Source organism: Caenorhabditis elegans, chromosome X (assembly GCF_000002985.6).
Source record: "Caenorhabditis elegans chromosome X".
NCBI lineage: Eukaryota > Metazoa > Nematoda > Chromadorea > Rhabditida > Rhabditidae > Caenorhabditis > Caenorhabditis elegans.
Window position 1 is genome coordinate 9,280,809 of NC_003284.9, and position 18,034 is coordinate 9,298,842.

Consider the following 18,034-nt stretch of genomic DNA (forward strand, 5'->3'; position numbering starts at 1 on the left):
TTCGAAAAGAGAAAGTCAGCTCAGCTGACAGTTGTCCATCAAAAGGTGTTCGCGGCTCAATCTTGAAAGTCATTCTATTTTCAATTCAATGAGAGGTTCCTCCACTTCCTCCACGAATCACAAACACATCAACAATAACTCTTTTTTTTTGTTGTTATTTTCTTCTTTTTCCTAAGATGTGCATGTATTACAAATGTTCAGTTGTCGTCTCAAAATAGTTGAAGTCGTCTTTTCCTTCATGTTCATCAACATCCTTCCAGTTAGAACTAGCTTTTTGAGCATAAATGGAACATGTTTTTGTGCTATTATAAGAAGTTATTCTTTTTTCTTCCGCAATTCTTTTAAGTTAATAAAATAACCATTATCAGCTGAACCCTTGCTAAAACCAGAATTTGTAACAAAAAAAAATGCAATTATTTGAGTAAATCCTGAATGGCGACTGTGAAGTGTTAAGATTAGTTTTAACATACCATAATATTTTTGTTCTGAATGAGAAATCATCTAATTTTCAAAAATTATAAATATGAATATTTTCAATACCTTTAACGTGATACACTATTCTCCAACAAATTATTCGCTCTTTTTTTTTCCAAAATGTTTATAAAAGTTCATGAAATTTTATTCTCACATATCTAAATGTTGAATAAAAAATTCAAATTAATTCCCAAAAAAAACTCACCTGTTCAAAAAATGTCATAATTATTAAATATAAATAATACATAAGGAATAAATGGGAGTAAATAAAATTCGTTTGAATCGTTTGAAAAGGTTTTTTGCAAAATCCAAAAAAGTAAAAAACAAACATATTTTTAAAATTAAATTGTTAACATTTCCAAAGAAAATACTAATTTTCTAATTTCCAGCAACGTTTTTTAAACGAATTTTAGAAGATTCTGATTTTTCAGATCAACGTAGTAAAATTTTACTTTTTTTTACATCCATCAAAGCAATTATAGTTTTTCAATCACCATTTTTTTTCAACACAAAGTTATTTATTAAGTTTTAAAATGTGTGCTTTCATCCAAAACATACTTCCAAAAAAGCACATGAACTTTATTTTGGTTTTGGTCTTTTTGAATTATATTATTCACCATTTTTGAGTGTATTCAATGTTTTCAATAGATGACACACAGACAAAAATTGCGTCCCAAATCCAATAAAACCTTGTTTTCATCCTAGATTTCTCTTGTTTATGTGATGGTGGGCTTGAGGTCCCATAGTGAAGAAAAAACGTTCATTGGGTAAATGGAACTTTTTGTGGCCATGTTTTTCTCAAAGCAAAATTAATTGGTTTCTCTCTGTTCAATGTTCCTTCCACACAATCCAATGTAATTCACTTCCACAATTTGTTATTCCAGTAATTTTTATGATGTTTCGCAGTTCCGGTATCGTCTTCTCGTTTTTCTTCACGGTTTACTTTTGATGGATTTGCAATCCACATTCCTCCCGTTTTCTGGAAAGTTTCAAGTTTAAAAATTGTGAAATGTAATTTTTCTAACTAATTTCCAGTAGTTGCGTATTTTTTAAATCAACATTGAAATATGTGTGGAACTTAAATATCAAATCTTTATAATGACGCAGTTTTCCGTTAAAAAAATTAATTACCAAAAATTACTGAAACGTTTAACATATGAAACATTATTTTAGGTTTTATGTTTCTGCAGAAAGTGACAAACAAATTTTATAATGAGGTTTTCAAAAAAAAACCGAAAAACTTTTTTGTAACGGTTTTGTAACGATTACTCCAATTTTGTTTTTTTTTACTGTAGCGCATCGGCCGAACAAGTCAGAAAATTTAGACGTCTTTGTTTTAAAGATACGAACGTCAAGAAAAAAGTTCAAAATTTTCGAAGAAATCTCTTTATGAACTTTTCAGTGCAAAAAACAGAAATAAGTACTCTCCGCTTAAATGGGTCTGTCTTCAAAGATAACACGTCTTCAATGTGTTTAATTGCAATTTCCGTTTGTCTATTTTGGAACTAGAAATTAACTTTTGGTGTACCAAACTGTGCTCACTCACCCTAAACTTCAATTTCCGGTGCTCGGAAAAAAAATTGAAATTCAATAGGTAAAAATGTTAAAAATAACTCACAATGCTCTCCTCCACAAGTTTTTGGAAAATATTATTTTTCTTCTTTTTGTCTTCCTCGTCTTCTTCGTTGTTGGTTGTCATCATTTTAAAATTTAAATTGAAAACGACTAATGTAATGCAATAATATTAGATTTTGAAATGAATTTGTTTCATAGAATAAAAAACCAATCTGTCACAGTTTGCTTTAACGCAATTCTATTTTCAGTTTTCAAACTTTTTTCTCTTCTTATTCCCATACCTTGATTCTCATTTCAGCATGCTTTTTGTCGTTATTTTTTCATGGTTTGTCTCCATTCAAATTTGATAAATAGCACAATTTCCTATAACTAAAATCAATTGAAGATTTTATTTCGGGGAATACTTGTTTGATTTTTTGAAACAATGGACATTGATGTTTTGATGGCCGTTTTTTGTCACGCGGAGGTGTGGGTGGAATGCGTTATTGAATTGAGAATCCTCATAAATTCGGTTACTTGATGTTTAAAATGGGGGTTTTTGGGAGTGCAACTCTTGATCGGAGTCAGTGTTTTGAATTTTTACTCTAATTTTTCGGTTTGGTTTAAAATTGAACTACCATATCTCTTCTATTAGTATGGCCTCTCTATTAGGCTCACACTCCCTGTTAGTATTGCCCCTCGGAGACCTTTCGAAAATTAGCATGCACTCCCTAATAGTCTTGCCTTTACTTTTTTATTGCAAACCCGTCTCGCTAATTTCAGGATTTCAACAATATTTTTTGCCTATTTTGGAACAATTTTCCACAAAATTTCTACGAGATTGAAGTTTTTGAACTTATAGGTTACAATTAAAATTAAATATTTTGAATTTTTACATAAGATTCGAGCTTTTCAGAAAAAAACTAGTAAGCTCAAAGTCAGAAAAATATTCTGAAAATTAGTATTGCACTCCCTAATAGTCTTGCACTCCCTATTAGTATTACAAGCGGGAAGACCATCGAAAAATAGTATTGCAGCCATATTAATAGAAGAAATATAGTAATTCCGTGTCGGTTATTGTGAATTTGATCTATAAAGTATAACATAAATTAAAACTTCCGAAAAATGAAAAAAAATCAATTTTCAAATTCGTGGTTCTACTGAGGTTTTCAAAAAATTCCATTTTCTCGCCACAATTGAGTTATGAAATTTGGAATGTTTTTCAATGTGGCGTTCCATATTCTAGATGGTAAAAAAACGATAAGACTTTGGTTTCTTTACGAGTGAAGCTTTTGAAGAAAACGAATATGTATAACTAAAGAGTGGCTGTTTAGAGATATTAGTTTCTGAATAAAAAAACTTGTCTACTAATTTAGGATTAGATTTTTTTCTTCCAAAAGAAAAAAAAAAATTTTTGGTAGAAAACAAATAGTAGGTGAAAAATAAAGGAGCTCTAACACATAAATTAGAACTAAATGTCGTTCCTTCCATTAATCACTTCCTCAAAACCATCCAATTCAATTTTGCAAAGCAGTGAAAAATGAACAAACTTGAGTAACTTGATCCCTGCCGACCACAATTTTGTTTTATCACTCGAAAACAAAGCGGAAAAAACGAGAGGTATCATTTGATAAGTCACGAACTGCTATTTTTCTTTTATCACAACACATTTTAAAAAGTTTTACTTTGAGAGCACACTTTTTAGCAAAATTAGTGTGAAAATCACAAAAATCTAACCAATGTTCTATATTTTTATATTTTTGTTTTTTTCCTCCATGTATGATTTGCCTTGTTTAAAATAAATTCAAAAGATGCAATTTTTTAAAAGACAGCATTTGAAAATTGTAACCTCAATTCTCTAGATGAATTTTTTGGTTATTTAATTTAAAGTTTTTGTTTTCAAATGTTATGAAAATAGTGATTATTGTAAATTAGTGATTGGAACAAATACCTTCTGACAAAAACTGATGTATACAATTTCCATTGCGCCTTTCACCTAGAACAGTCTAGAAAATAAACAATTCGGTAATGCGATTCTCTGATCTTAAATTATAGTATGGGGCCATCAGCAACAACTATTTTTCAAAGTAACTATGCATATTCAATTGAAGTAAATTTACTAGTTTTTCATATTTCATATTATTTAATAGTGTTTAAAGCTTCAACAATAAAAACTTCCCACAACTGAAACAGGTGTTTTAACGAAATTAACGTAGCACGTTCTTTTGTTTTATTCTTGTAGATTCTAGCAAATTATTACCGTTCTGAATTCACACTTTGAATAGTGCAGTCTTTCATTCCACCCCCCCCCCCCCCCCGCCCCCAATTTTCTTTTTCTTTTTTTTGTTCTTTCTTGAGCTCTGAACACGTTTTACTAAACACTGCATCAGAGCAATTTGCAAGCATTAGAGTTGCTCAAATTGAATCGGTTTTTAGAAAACTATTGTACCAAGTTACTTTGGTTCCTCCATACTTGTCCTTTCTCCATTATCTGTTCTCACTTGATTTTTCTTTCAATTTTTGCCCAATTAACCTTTAAAAACACGAGTGTATAAACAAAGAGAAAAATAAAGGAGGAAATGAGAAACAAACTTAAGTGTACTTCTAGTTTGAAAAGGGGGATTAGAGAAAGGTTTATGAGGTTTTGTTAGTTGAAAATAGACACATCATTTTTTTCACATTTTTCTCTCATAACATTATTTTCAATTATTAGCACTAATGTTTCTATAAAAAGAGTGTTTCATCAGAAAATAACTTTCGACGAAAACATAAATCTTTAAACTTTGAATCCTCTAAAAATAAGACTCATTTTAGTTAGTTCCTTGAATAACAGGTGATAAGCCATTTTTGTTTTTGACAATAAGAAATTAAATATAAGTTCAACAGAAAATCTTAAGAACCTGGATATTAGCTTACGGAAAACTTAGAGTTTGAATTGAAAATGTTCAGAAATTTTAAATGTTTAACGATTTAACTATTTATATTGTCGAAAAATACAATTACAGTTTTTTTTTCATATTTATTCACGTTTTTCTGTTACAAATTATCAAATCTTATTTGAAAATGAGTCACATTCTAAGCGCAAAATAGTTTTACTACATGATCACTTTTTGATCATATCAGTTCTGAACTTTAAAGATTCTTTGAGCACGACGCTTCTTCTGGTTTTTGATCTTCTCTTTCTTCATTTTTTTATTTCTCGTCCCAAATATATCCATCTAATTCTGCTTGCCCTTGGAAAAGATTAGCTCTTGTTTGACAGAAGAGACGCTACCACCACCTTCATCAAAAACCGGTCGAATAACCAACGTTTTTTTCATCGAATGAACCTTTTTTTTCCTTTAAAAGAGTTTTCGATAATGTTGTCGTTGGTTCCTCTCTAACTTTGCAAATAATTCATACCTTCACACACATTCCAAAGCAACCAAACTTCCGCTCTTATAACTATTCCTGTCGTATCCGTTTTCAGAAATAAAAGACCCGACATTAAAAAGTGGCTGAATTCCGGTGTCTATCTTCCGGTATCGGGCGTGTTCTCAGGAGTATAAAAATTGAAGTGAAAAGTTTGAACAGATGAGACTGACCAAACAGCTCAATTTCCTTCTCACTTCGCCACCGCAACCCATGTCGCCCATTTTCATCCCCTATTTTCGTGACCGCTTCCGCATCAAATTTGCGCCTCCATCGAAGGTTATAACAGAATTTCCTTCTCGTTTTGCGCATTTCAAGAGTTGCTCCGTCACATGCACCCCTACCCAATGCAACTTTTAACGTTTAGTGGAAAAGTTAGATTCTGAGAAAATGCATATTTTCTGTAATCTGCTGCAAGTAATCTAATATAAAAATTTGCATCTTTCAAATGAACAGGTAATTTTTTAAGTTTTCTACAGTTATTTGCAAATTATATATATTGTTTTCAGTATATTTCCTCGTATTGTAAACGTTTTTGAAAAAAATAATATTTTTTAAATATATATTTCTGTGTATTTTGTAAGCTTGAAAACACTGTTATGTTTCCCAAGTTTACAAAAATATGATTTTTTTTAGATAAGTTGGTTTAGTCGTAGCGTAAACGTTTTCACTGCCATTAAAATTTTAGGCAGTTTTAGGCTCTATTGATAGAGTAAACGCAAAGTATTAAAAACTTGCTTAGTTCAGTAGTCGGAAACCTAAAAAAACCAAAGTGATTCGGGAACTTTTTTGAGTTTCTGCCTCCTTCTCTGTTTTTAAGTTATTTTCCATTACTTCAGAGTTTTTAGAAAACATTACAACGCTGCTCACACATTCGATAGACCTTTAGTAGCCTAATAATTTTTGTGTTTTAATTTTCCTTATAGAATCTTTTTAGTTTTTCAGGAATGATGCATCTTTCACACTTTTCCCTCTTGCCTTACCCAAATTAATGTGTCGCCTCAAAAATGTGTCACGAAATGCTAGAGATTCAAACATCTTCTTCACACGTAGGTACGTATTGCTTTACGACATTTTTCTTACTTGTCTAGCTTTCAAAAAGAGTAACAGAAATCACATCACCAAAAGTTAATGACGCGACTCTGCTAATTAAATTGCAATGGAATACAAATGCGTTGATTTTCTGAGAACAAAAAACATATTTATTGTAAAATTGTTTTGACGTTGGTTTTCAGACGACAAAGTACCGTCAAATGACATAATAAACTATTTTGAATGGTAAAGACTATGTCTTCGTCTTTATGTCCAATCTGTTTCTAACTTCTCAATGTGATGCAATTTGAAAACCTTTGAATTATGAACTTGAATTAATTTATGGCTATTTATTGCTTTAGTTCCAATAACTTGAGTCAGTTACTCTTAAGCATTTCCCATTTTATTGTCAGTATGAGGCATGGGTTTGCAATCGAACATTTCCTGCAATCGACAATTTCAGCAATTGTCGATTTACTTCCATCCCTTATTTTTGTTTTTTACGTCTTCAAGAAATGTTTTGTTTAAAATCTTAAAGGTCATGCGCGTTTCTAAAAACCAACAATATTTTCTTGAATAATTTTCCGGCAATCTTCTAACTTTAGATGTATGAAAAATGCTACTTTAAATCATCGCATTCACCGTCTATCTAAAACTTCAATCGAATATTCCGAAATTTGCATGCAGTGGCCGTATTTGAGAAAAAAAACAGAAACGAGAAGATAGAAAACAAACTTGAACGCACGCAAGAAGATATTCAACCCTCCTTCATTCAAATGAAGTATTCACAGATCTTCCCTCCAATTCGTTGAACGTTCAAATGAAATTTTACAGCAAATTTCCATCTCATACTATTGTCTGAATGTCTGAATTTCAGAAATTGTGTTTTCCAAATGATCTTCGACAAATAAAATTTGTAAAACTTTGAGGCTTGTCAGAAAGCTAAAAAGATCATCTTCCGCTATATGTTGATGTTGCTCCTTATTTCTAATGTCCCGTGTCCTACCATCAACACAAAAACCTCTTTTTCGCATTTACAACACAAGCAATAATACGTTTTGAAATTAGCTGGGGCTGTGTGTTCCACCCCGTCTGCTTTTTCCTTCAGAATCTTCCGGAGACTTTGTCAGACATCATCGTCATCCACATTTTCTTCCTTTCCGTCTTCCCTTTTTCTTTTCTTGTTTTTGTGTGTAGACTTCATTGGTCGTGGACATGGTCGAAAAGAAAAAAGAAAAGGAAAAAGAGCATTAACACTAAGAAGGTCTGTTTAGGTTGTCCAGTTTATGAAAACAAAAAGATTTACTCGCATGATAAATTGGTGTTCTTTCCAATCTTTTTGATACCTTAGAAGCGGTATCCTTTGATTTTTCTTTCAAAGGCCTTACATAAACAATTTCTCATGGTAGTTCTGTAGTTTTACTGTTGTATTGAATTTTGGTAGTCTCTTTTTTTCAAATATGATTTAAAATAAATCGAGACATGGCCTAATTACGTACATTGCGCCGTCGAAAGCAGAAGTAAATCTTTTCTGTAGTTTGAGCTGCTTTCAGCTCAGCCAAATAGTTATGAAAGTTCATAGCAAAATGTTAGAAAGTATAATTTTTCTCCTCAATTCTTATCAAATATATAGACTTTAGTCCACATCATTGGAAAAATCTAATTGTTATTCAGACATGCTAGTTTACAATTTAGTGTCTGTGTTAACAAGATTCAAATCAAAAAGTGAACAAATCAAATATAATTCCAAAACTTCTATTGAAGCTGTAGTTTAGTATAAAATATTTTTTGAAAAGTCTCAAGGATTTCATCTGTCGGATTCGGTTTTAAATTTGAAATGTTCTGAAAAATTGAAACTGTGAAACCTAGATTTTTTGCATTTTTCATTGTAATTTTTAAAGTCTTTTAGGTATTTTAAACTCGAAAAATAATAAAACCTGCAACACCAGATAAACATTGATAAAAATCTTGTCTAACTTTTTCAGTTTACAAAATTTTAAAAACCGTATTTTAAGAACTTATAACAATCTCACTCCCACACGAGCCAATCAAAAAAAATTTTTTTAAATGAAAACTTTGGCAAATTCGACAATTTAGGACACCAAAAATGAATACGTCTCAAAAATAGATGAAATAAACGGGATAATTATAAGATTTTCTTAAAAATCTACTTTTCCAAAAGTTATGGAATATTCGTAAATTAGTGTTGCGGCCTCTATTTGTCCTGCACATGTAAAATTTGAAATTTTGGCCGGCACTGTAAATGTAACAAAAATAATTTGAAAACTCATCATTCTTTACAAAATAACAACTTTCGAATGTGTCAAAGTTTATTCGAAAATTTAATTTACACATTGCTGAGTGTATGTTCCATTTATATTTCTGGCAGAAAGCATGGCATCAAAACAAAACATGCCCCAGATCTTTTTCTTCTCAACATATACATTTTGACAACGTCCGCCCATAAACGTTTTTCCTTCTATTTCGTAGTTTTTTGCGTCGTTCTTTTCATTTTCTCGATCTGCTCACTGGTCGTAACTCATTTATTTATGGCAATATCCACCCTCATATTTACACTTTTCAAAGTTTAATCTATTACCAATAATTAACTTTTTTCTGGAATTCATTTTCATATTCTCCATATTTTCACTAATAATCATGAGTGGCTATTTTATTATTTCCAAGGAAAAACAAATTTGAGTTTGTTAGATGACGTTCCCGGAAATGTAAGCTTCAGACACTGACGCTCACATTAGGGCCACAGATTTTTGGCGATTTTCTTATTATTTTCACCTTTTCTAATCTTATTCACAGCTTTTTTCAACTTTTCAGCATCAAGACTAGGTATTTGCGTGTCTCATGTATTCATTCAGCAAAAAAAACACAAAAAATACTTTACTCATTATTTTATAACATTGCTAAAAAAAATTTTAATACAACTAATTGGCTTTCCAATTTGTCAGAACAATTTTTCAAGTTTTAAACACCCACATGATAAACATAACTAGAATATGCATATGTGCAAACCCAAATAGCTTGCTCGAGAAACGTGTAACCTGTTATTACTCCTCCCCCACTAGACCGAAATGTCTAAAGCTCCTCCCTATGACTACTAGGTATGCCACTTCATTTTCAATTTTCACCGCTCGAAACCTTATTAAATCAACGAGTAGAGCCGTTCAATGTTCTGAACACATTCTGTTGTTGAAAAACAGAATAAGGAGTATTCTTTGTTTCCATTCGCTTTTCGTCAAAGCCTGCTGAATTTTCCGTATTAATTTTTGGTGCTTACAAAGCAGAGAAAAAGACAAAAACTTGTTAAGTTTTGCTCATTTTGTGTTCGGCCGTCACTTCTCCATATTTTTCCCATCATTGTACTGGGAACAGTCATATGTTTTGACAATGACGATTGTTTGAACGGTGTATGTGCCAGACTTTTCATTTTCTCAAAACATTCACAAAAACTAAGAAATTGAACAAAAAGTGTTCAGGCTAAAGACACTGAACTAGCTCATTACTAGCATTTCAAGTAATATTTGTAATTAAAACAATTTAGAGAAAACACTACAAATTAGTTTCAGCTCGTCATTGTCATAGTCAAGAAGCATTCACTTCCAGGGCCGTTTGATTTTGAAAATTAGAGTTGGAAACATTTAGAAATATGTTGTAAAAATACAAACATTAGTGGTTACTTTAACCAAAATATTTTGTTATTGTTCAGTTTTGTTGCCCAGTAAGCCCCAATCTGGAGTTGTTTAAATCAAAACTATCCAGTAAAGTATGTCCAAATCTAGTAAAATAAAGGACTTGTGTTTCATGGTGCAAACAAGTTTAATTTTCAATTTATCATTAAAATAGTGTTACGCATATTTATTAGTAAAGTTGATAAAAACCGAACAATAAAAAAGTGGACACCTTTTTTTTTTAATGGTTAATCAATGTGTGACTAAAATACACAAATACCCCAAATTATTTTCATCACCATGCCAATCGGTGTAATTTCAAAAAGAATGCAGAATACAATGAAATCTAAAAACTAAAAACCTTTCAGTAAGGAAATGTTTTCTTCATACACATTTTCCACACATGAGCTCAAGAACAAAACCCAAGAAACTATTTTACTCGTTGGCTAATGTTTCTTTTTGTATACCTATATAAGTCGTCGGCGTCTTAGAACAATCCGATCAGCTTACACATCGATGATTCAGGAGCTGTGCTCTGTGATAAATGTGTTTTTGTTTTGGATTCTGTCGCATTGTTTTCTTTGATCCAATGACTCGTCGTCTCTATGAATATTTTAACTTTTAAATTTTCGCTTCACTCCTTTTTCTGAACGTCGTTCTTTTTATTTTTTTGATTATCATTACAGAAGCGACAAATAAATTACTTTTTGCTGACTAATGGGATAGAACGACAGAGGGAAGGTCGAGAAATGAATGAAGACAACCATGAATCGTCATCGAGCGGATGCGATAATCAGATGTATGTTTTGACCTTTTCGAACTTTTTTTTGCTTCAGAAAAAAAAAACATAGAAAAAAGCATGATCGAATCAAATGAATCAACTGGAAACAACCAAAGATCATTGCTCAAGCTACTCTGATTCAATTTTGTTCTGATTTTCAGTGAATTCCTTGTATCAGAAGCCGAGCAACGACGACGGAGAGTAAACCATCTGGACACTGAAGTACACGGTCTTGGCTATGATCCATTTTCATATTGTGGACGAAGGGTTCATGTTTTGGTAAGTAAAGGAACCCAGTAAACATGAAAGATGACGATCACACATCAAGCAAACACGGAATCCTTGTTTATTGGCAAGGAATTTAGAGAGGGGATCATCTGAAAAATGCTTTTATTATTATTTATTTGTATTTACAATTGTTTGCAGCTACTCACCAAGTTGATTAGCGTGTTGACGATACCCTTCTATGTCGCCATCATCATCTTCATCTCTTTTTTTGGGAACGCAACTTCGGTGATGTTTTCTGTGATTATTCTAGGTGAGGGAGAATTTGTCAAAAAATTTGTTTACATTTCTACATTTCCTGATTATTTTCTGAGCGAATTTTTTTGAACATCAATCAGCGATACAACACTCAAAAAATCTTTTCAAAATCTTACAAATTCAAAAACTAATCCAGCCAATGTATTTATTCAGGGTCCGTATTAATTTCAACGTGTTACGGAGCATTTCGTGGAGCTAAAATGTGCCTTATACCATTTGTGATAATACAAGTGAGTTTTGAACTGCATATTTTGACAGGCTTACCTGAATATTGCAGCTTGTATTTTTAATATACGACTTAATATTAATTACAATTCTATTACTGGCTGTAGTGTTTCCGAAGATGTTTCTGTCAGCCCTTTTAAGGTTGCCACTTGAGGATATCCCGTTCGGGACGGACCAAGGTTTGTTTTTGGCGTTTTTTCTTTATCCTTATTATAAGAAAACGTTAGATATTTTTGCAAAAGCTAGACCTTCAAATGGCTGTGTTTTTTTTAATGATGACCAACTTTTTTAGATTTATTTATTTTGAAAGTTTGATTTCTAAGTCTAATAATCAAACCAGTTATAGAATAGTTATTCACGTGTTCACTGAGGTTTAACTATCAAAACCATTTAGGGCTAGAGCTATAACACAAATATAACTGGTTCATGATACGTAAAAATTAGTTAAATTATGCTAAAATTCAGAAAAGTGTATCCGTAGAATTACATTTTTTTTGTCTGGGATGTCTGGGATAATTGATGTCATAGGTTCACACTATAACACTGGATAGTTATTTCCAATTCATATATATTTACAAAAAAACCTTCTAAAGATGATATTCAGTTTAATAATTTATTTTTCAGTACTCCTCGGCTGCAGTCTTCTTTTAGCTTTGCTTCTTGCCCCTTTAGTTTGGACTACTCATGTTGTTTATATCGATTTTCTGTTTATTTCACAGGTTGATGAAACTTTACACATGTTAAAGGAGGTAAACGCTATCACTTCGGGCTCACCGCTTCACACACTCACCCACTTTACAGGCCAACCAAAAAGTTTCGCAAGATGACGTGTCACCTAACCGTATGATGTTTTAGCGTAGAGATACCACACTCACCAAAAACTCACCAGCCACATGGTTTCCGCCTACTTCTACCATTTTTTTCGACTACTTCTAATCATAATTTTTGCGTGATCTTCTCCAAGCTCTCTGTGTTAGTAAGCACTTTCACACGTTTTCTTCCATTTTTTGAAATTCGGGTTTCTGTGTTCTTGACGAGTGTCTAGCATGTTGCTGTTACACCATTACTTGTCCGCTTTCTTGTATTTTTCTATTGTTCATTGAAATAAAACAATTTCTAATAAATTTCTATTGATTATTTCAGTGTTTGTTTCAAAACGCTCACTCGTTTATTCATTGCAAAAAAAAACTATTTTTCCGTGGAATGTAACATATTGGAAAGAAAAAGATTGATAATCAATTACAATACCCCTAAAATAACAACCAACGTAGCAAATAAAACGTGCAATTGCTGAGAAAAGATATGAATTTCGTAGGGCAATCACATCTCGAAACAAGGTAATAATTTTCACATCAAATTACTAGCTGCAAATGTCAGATTCACTGGAAAGAGTTGAACAAAATAATAGGAATGCAGGCCAGAGTCGACTAGATTCGGTAAGAATGAAACCCGTGAAATATAAAGTTTAAACATTATCAAAGCCACAAAACTACTCTCCAAACGACGGCGGAACCGACCAATCTGGATTATATGCTGACACTTTTGTTCTGTCAGGTACCAAGTAAATACGAATTCCGTTTATAAAACAAGTGACTATTCCATCATATGCAGTACGTGGGACACCAGCTTTGAAATCGTGCATTATATGAAGTTTGTCAGCTTTCCGGATGTAGTCAATATTGCCATCGTACATCACTCTGAAACATACTACAGTTAATTAATGTGTTTAATACAGTATGTATGTTGATAAAATAAGAGATAAGTTGCACAAAATTTGCAAACATCTCTGTCAAAAAGTTAAAAAAAACTAATGACACGAAGCCAGCAAACAATTCTTAAAATCATTTTTCAGAAGTTTTCAAGATGTTGGACTACAACGCATTGCTATTCGGTCTTCTCATCCGTTTGGATAATAATGTTCACTAACTAACAATGTTAAAGGATTAAAGCAATGTTTTTTAGTACTTTCAAAAAAAAAATTGAATGGTTTCTCTTCATTTTAGTTCGGTTTTACTTTCATCGTTGATTCGATTCTTCTTCAAAAAAAAAAAAGATTCCACCAACGTTTTCTTATGACTCATGATCCTCGTTTGTCAATTCAAGGCCCATTTTAAAAGTGCGTTACTCCTACCTGACACTTTTTCCTTTGTTCTCCGAGCTCAATACAAAAGAAGCCACATTATCTATGCTCAGCTCAACGGCTTCCTTCATGACTTCCAAATTTGTTTTCTTCGCGAAATTGGCCTGAAACAGGAAAACTGGGCAGTTTTATGCAAACTGGGAAACCACTCACAGGCAACAAATAATCCAAGTCAATCTTCCCAAAGTTGATGTACTTATCGTTGACTTTTATCTTTGCCAAATGCTTGCTGAAGAACTGGCCTCTGTAAACAGATTTATGAGACTTTTAATTGTAGAAATCTCATACTTGCTGGCGCCTTCTTTTCCATAAGACATCATCCCTGTCCTACTGATTTCAGGTCGGATGCATTGACGATCTTTACGCCGTGCAGGGTCTCGCATCCAGTCATCCCAAAATCCTACAGGCCAAATTGGTTCTAGTTCATGCCACGTTTTCCTGAAAATATAAAAAAATCACAGCTCAAAATTAGCATAAACATTTTGCAGAAATTAAAATCGTAATTTTTGAAATTGTAAGTTCGGTTCTCTGGAAAAAAGTGTTAAGCCTTTCGAAAATGTTACAGATTTCGACAGACAAAATAGTTTCGAAAAATTCTTATAACTCCCTAGTTTCATTATTCTCAGAAAAACATGATATTTCTGTAATAATGACTGATGAGTAAAAATAATTTTCCGAAACTCACGAAGACATCATCCAGCCAAGTCCTGCAAAGAAGTCACTTCTGTACAACGTAGAAGCCGCAGTCATGTCAATATTCTCTTGCTGAAAAAACATATTTTCAGCAACAGTCAATTAAATTTAAGATTGTATTATTCACTTTTCCATTGTCGTTCCAGGCAGTGACGCACCACAATTTCTCATCGTTTTCCAGCAAATATCGCGTACTTGAGAAGTACGAGAAGAAGTCTGGCGAAATGTCGAGATCGTCTGTAATTTTAGTTTATCTAAAATGAAATCAAATGATCACCTTGCCTTCTGTAATAATGACTGATGAGTAGCCCTTATCAACAAAAACGTGATTGAGCGCCAATTTGTAATGACGTGCTATGCGGTAATAAGCGGTGTACTGTCGGTGACTGGGTGGAATTGTGATATTCGCTTTATCGCCGGCCAAATGCTGAAATTATATGAAATTGAGATTGCAGACAGAGATTTTTGAAATCTACCTTAATGTACTCCACTTTGTCTCCAAACTTCTTCACTTCGTTCTTCACATTTTCATTATCACAGTCTTGGGTAACAATGATTGGGAACTTCTCCTGACTTGGTCGGTACCTGGAAACATACTTAATAAAAATTATTGCAAAAATAACTATGGAAAGGTACCTGATAAGTTTCTCAACATGGTCTCTCACTGCCATCGCACGATTACAGGAGAAAACCTGGAAAGAACTCAATTATTTTGAAAAGAAACTCCGAATCTGCATACCAAAACCGGAATGGGGTCTTTCCATTGCTTCAAATCTTGAGAAACCTGAAATTTTGAAATGGTACATTTTTTATTAAAAATTTTTTTATAAATTTGGAGTTCGCAGTTACTCTCGAAGATCATTGAAACCCCTGTTAGCATCAATTCAGTTTCACATGGCAAAAATAGATTTATTGTAACTCTGAATTCAGTTTTGAAATTTCAAAATTTAAACCCTTACCATTTCTTCCATTATCACATGTTTTCCCTTCCTGTTTGCCCTTATTTTGTGCACATCTTCCGCCAACGCAGCAATCTTCTTTGCCTCAAACTTCAATAACCGCTCCAATCTATTCGCTGATTCCAGTAAATCATCAATATTATCCGTATTTCTGGTTCTCTAAAGCTTGGTTTTTATATATTTTTCGAATTAAATAAAAACTTACATTTGTTATATCATTTTCTACGTAGAGCGTCCATAAAATAAATACAAATATGAAAATGATAAAGATTTTTGTCACCGCATGCATGATTTTAGGTGGAAATATGTACACATCCGCCTGAAAATTATTAATAAAAATATACCTTTTAATATTTGAAAAATACAAATAAATATTGCAAAAAAAAAACCACGGAAAAACAATAAATGTTAATAATATTTGGTTAATAAACCGCAGTTTGACGTGGTTTCGGTGAGACTCCTCCCCCATGCAACCCGCCGCATGGTGTTTTGCCACTATGCCGCACACAACTGGGTGACACGCTATTTATTGAGGACGCAAAACCCCACCGCTAATCCCGTAGTTTATGCAGTATTTTGCAAGATTTCGATATGGTGCATGTAATTGCTTTGTAAAAGTATAAATCGCTGATTTTACATTAGTCTGATTCTTGAATTTTATTTTCGAAAAAGAAGCAAAATAAAAAAATTGTGAAAGATCGTAAAATTATTGTGAATTATTCGTATTCAAGTTCAAATGTTGGCGAATAGGAGCGTGTCTGAAAAAATTATTGAATTTAGCTGAAAGTAAAGTTCTATTAAAGCTTATTTAAACTTTATTTGACTTACACAGTTGGAGCCTTCGGAAGCGGAATTCTCCAGATTCCCGTTTTGAAGACAGTTTCAGTGTTGCGACTGCAGTTATGGAATACAACCATTTGGAGTTCAAAATTACGCTGAAATTTTTTTTGGAATTCTTATCAAATATTGTTTATAGTTTAAAAAAAATTTCCAGCATTTTAGTATTATTGCCTACGTAACAGCTTAACTGATATATGTATTTTACTGTGATTTAACACTGACAAAAAATATGAGAATCATGGAAAATAAAATAAACTGTGGAATAATGTTATTGATATGAAGGAACTATTAAATAAATAAAAATTTAAACTCCAACGTTTACGCATGTTTGCCAAAAATTGAATCACTATTTTTACTTGCTTCTAATCATTTGACTTGTTACCAATTCAATTTTTAAAACCTACGTCCAGAAGTCCATCATTTTCTTGCACTCCTCCAATATCGTAAGTTTGAGTAACTTCATTTGAACAAAAATCAACTGAGGCAACTCCGTCGTCGACTCTAAAATGTGTTTGTAATACATAGAAGATTTACATTTAAATTTAAATTTAAATTTTTTTTCTAAATTTAAATTTTTACCATGGAAAATAATTTCTCTCAATGTATGCAACATTTGCTAATCTGATAAAACTCACAATGTATCAACTTCTATAACACGAATTCTTACACACCATGGGGCGTTACTTTTGCAATACACAGTTCCAGTAAATTGAAACTTATTTTCATAGCTAAGAACTCCAATGCATAAACAAGAGATAATAGCTGTTGAAAGATTCATCATTTCTTAATCTGTAATGTCAAACAATAAAAAAAATAAAAACAATTTGTGAGCGAGAAGAAGTGGTCTTTCTCGTAATTGATATTGTCGATTCAAGAGAACTTGTTCTCAAGTAGCTATGACCCAGCCTTGCCAATGGAAATGACGGTCACTAATAGCATCGTTGCAAGATCAAAAATTACGTTTCATTTCGAAAAATTAAATGATGAGAGATCTCGTGACATTTTTGTTTTGTAATTGGAGTGTTGAAATAGTGTATAGCAGAAAACTATCATTGAAATACATATATTTTCAGTCAAACCATGAAGAATCGGGAGAAAAGACAAGTCCAATATCATGTTTCTAATGGTTAACAGACCGAAATAAAAATTACTATTGCGCAGGGCTAATGTGAGACAATTTTTTGGTTTGAAAAACTCAAACTGTTGCCAATTTGCTTGGCTGCCCAATAGATTTTCCAGCCTTGGGTTGCGCCAGTAGGAAAAATTACTTTTAGCTAAAATGACTGCATGCAATAAAAACGTTGGCAAATCCTTTTTTTAGTCTTGTTTCAGTCAAAAAATGTGAACTTCTCGGTTTTTGCAACACATACTTTGTAAATCAACCAAATCCCAAAACCGTCTGACATTCTATGTCGTTAGTAGATTTTATTGAAGATATCATAATTATTGGTGTTCAGTTTTAAATGGTTGGAGACTTTTCAAATAAAACTTATCAAATATCGGGGTCGCACGCTTTTTTGCCGCAAAAGAATAAATGTGAAAAATACAGTTTTTATTAAACCTTTATGTTCATTTTTCCGGCACAGATTTCAAACCGTGAATATCGACCAAACACGTGGTAAGACCTAAAACAAGTGTTTTCGATTTCTGCAACAGTTTTCGTTTATTTCAGTATTTTGCACACCGATTTTTGATCAAC

The 18,034-nt window shown here is 32.4% G+C and overlaps 4 protein-coding genes across 5 annotated transcripts; 1 reads left to right on the forward strand and 3 right to left on the reverse strand.

Annotated features, from left to right (window-relative positions):
* Positions 1–1,224: 1,224 nt before the first annotated feature.
* Positions 1,225–2,318, reverse strand: B0416.11 (uncharacterized protein). Its single transcript, NM_001270144.3, has 2 exons — positions 2,093–2,318; positions 1,225–1,453 (listed from the first exon to the last, which is right to left on the reverse strand). Exons 1-2 carry the CDS (start codon positions 2,174–2,176, stop codon positions 1,334–1,336), a joined length of 204 nt encoding a protein of 67 aa, NP_001257073.1. The 5' UTR covers positions 2,177–2,318; the 3' UTR covers positions 1,225–1,333.
* Positions 2,319–10,836: 8,518 nt separating this feature from the next.
* B0416.3 (uncharacterized protein) lies at positions 10,837–12,840 on the forward strand. The gene is made up of 7 exons (NM_001373416.3): positions 10,837–10,953; positions 11,097–11,214; positions 11,362–11,473; positions 11,632–11,708; positions 11,756–11,882; positions 12,328–12,452; positions 12,505–12,840. Exons 1-7 carry the CDS (start codon positions 10,904–10,906, stop codon positions 12,556–12,558), a joined length of 663 nt encoding a protein of 220 aa, NP_001359803.1. The 5' UTR covers positions 10,837–10,903; the 3' UTR covers positions 12,559–12,840.
* An 8-nt stretch (positions 12,841–12,848) lies between these two features.
* gly-13 (Putative alpha-1,3-mannosyl-glycoprotein 2-beta-N-acetylglucosaminyltransferase) lies at positions 12,849–15,814 on the reverse strand. Its single transcript, NM_077165.9, has 12 exons — positions 15,701–15,814; positions 15,496–15,654; positions 15,276–15,320; positions 15,173–15,228; positions 15,013–15,121; positions 14,819–14,963; positions 14,664–14,773; positions 14,529–14,608; positions 14,132–14,281; positions 13,997–14,087; positions 13,835–13,947; positions 12,849–13,400 (listed from the first exon to the last, which is right to left on the reverse strand). The coding sequence occupies exons 1-12, from the start codon at positions 15,782–15,784 to the stop codon at positions 13,193–13,195; spliced, it is 1,350 nt and encodes a 449-aa protein (NP_509566.1). The 5' UTR covers positions 15,785–15,814; the 3' UTR covers positions 12,849–13,192.
* Positions 15,815–16,138: 324 nt separating this feature from the next.
* On the reverse strand, positions 16,139–17,126 carry B0416.7 (uncharacterized protein; the record flags this gene model as incomplete). 2 transcript variants are annotated; one of them, NM_001047745.2, is made up of 4 exons in its annotated part: positions 16,139–16,253; positions 16,324–16,430; positions 16,740–16,836; positions 16,971–17,126. In NM_001047745.2, the coding sequence occupies 4 exons, from the start codon at positions 17,111–17,113 to the stop codon at positions 16,202–16,204; spliced, it is 399 nt and encodes a 132-aa protein (NP_001041210.1). The 2 variants fall into 2 exon arrangements, with proteins under 2 accessions (NP_001041210.1, NP_001041211.1); NM_001047746.6 differs by lacking the exon at positions 16,971–17,126 and having other exon boundaries at positions 16,228–16,253; positions 16,740–16,798.
* Positions 17,127–18,034: the final 908 nt, after the last annotated feature.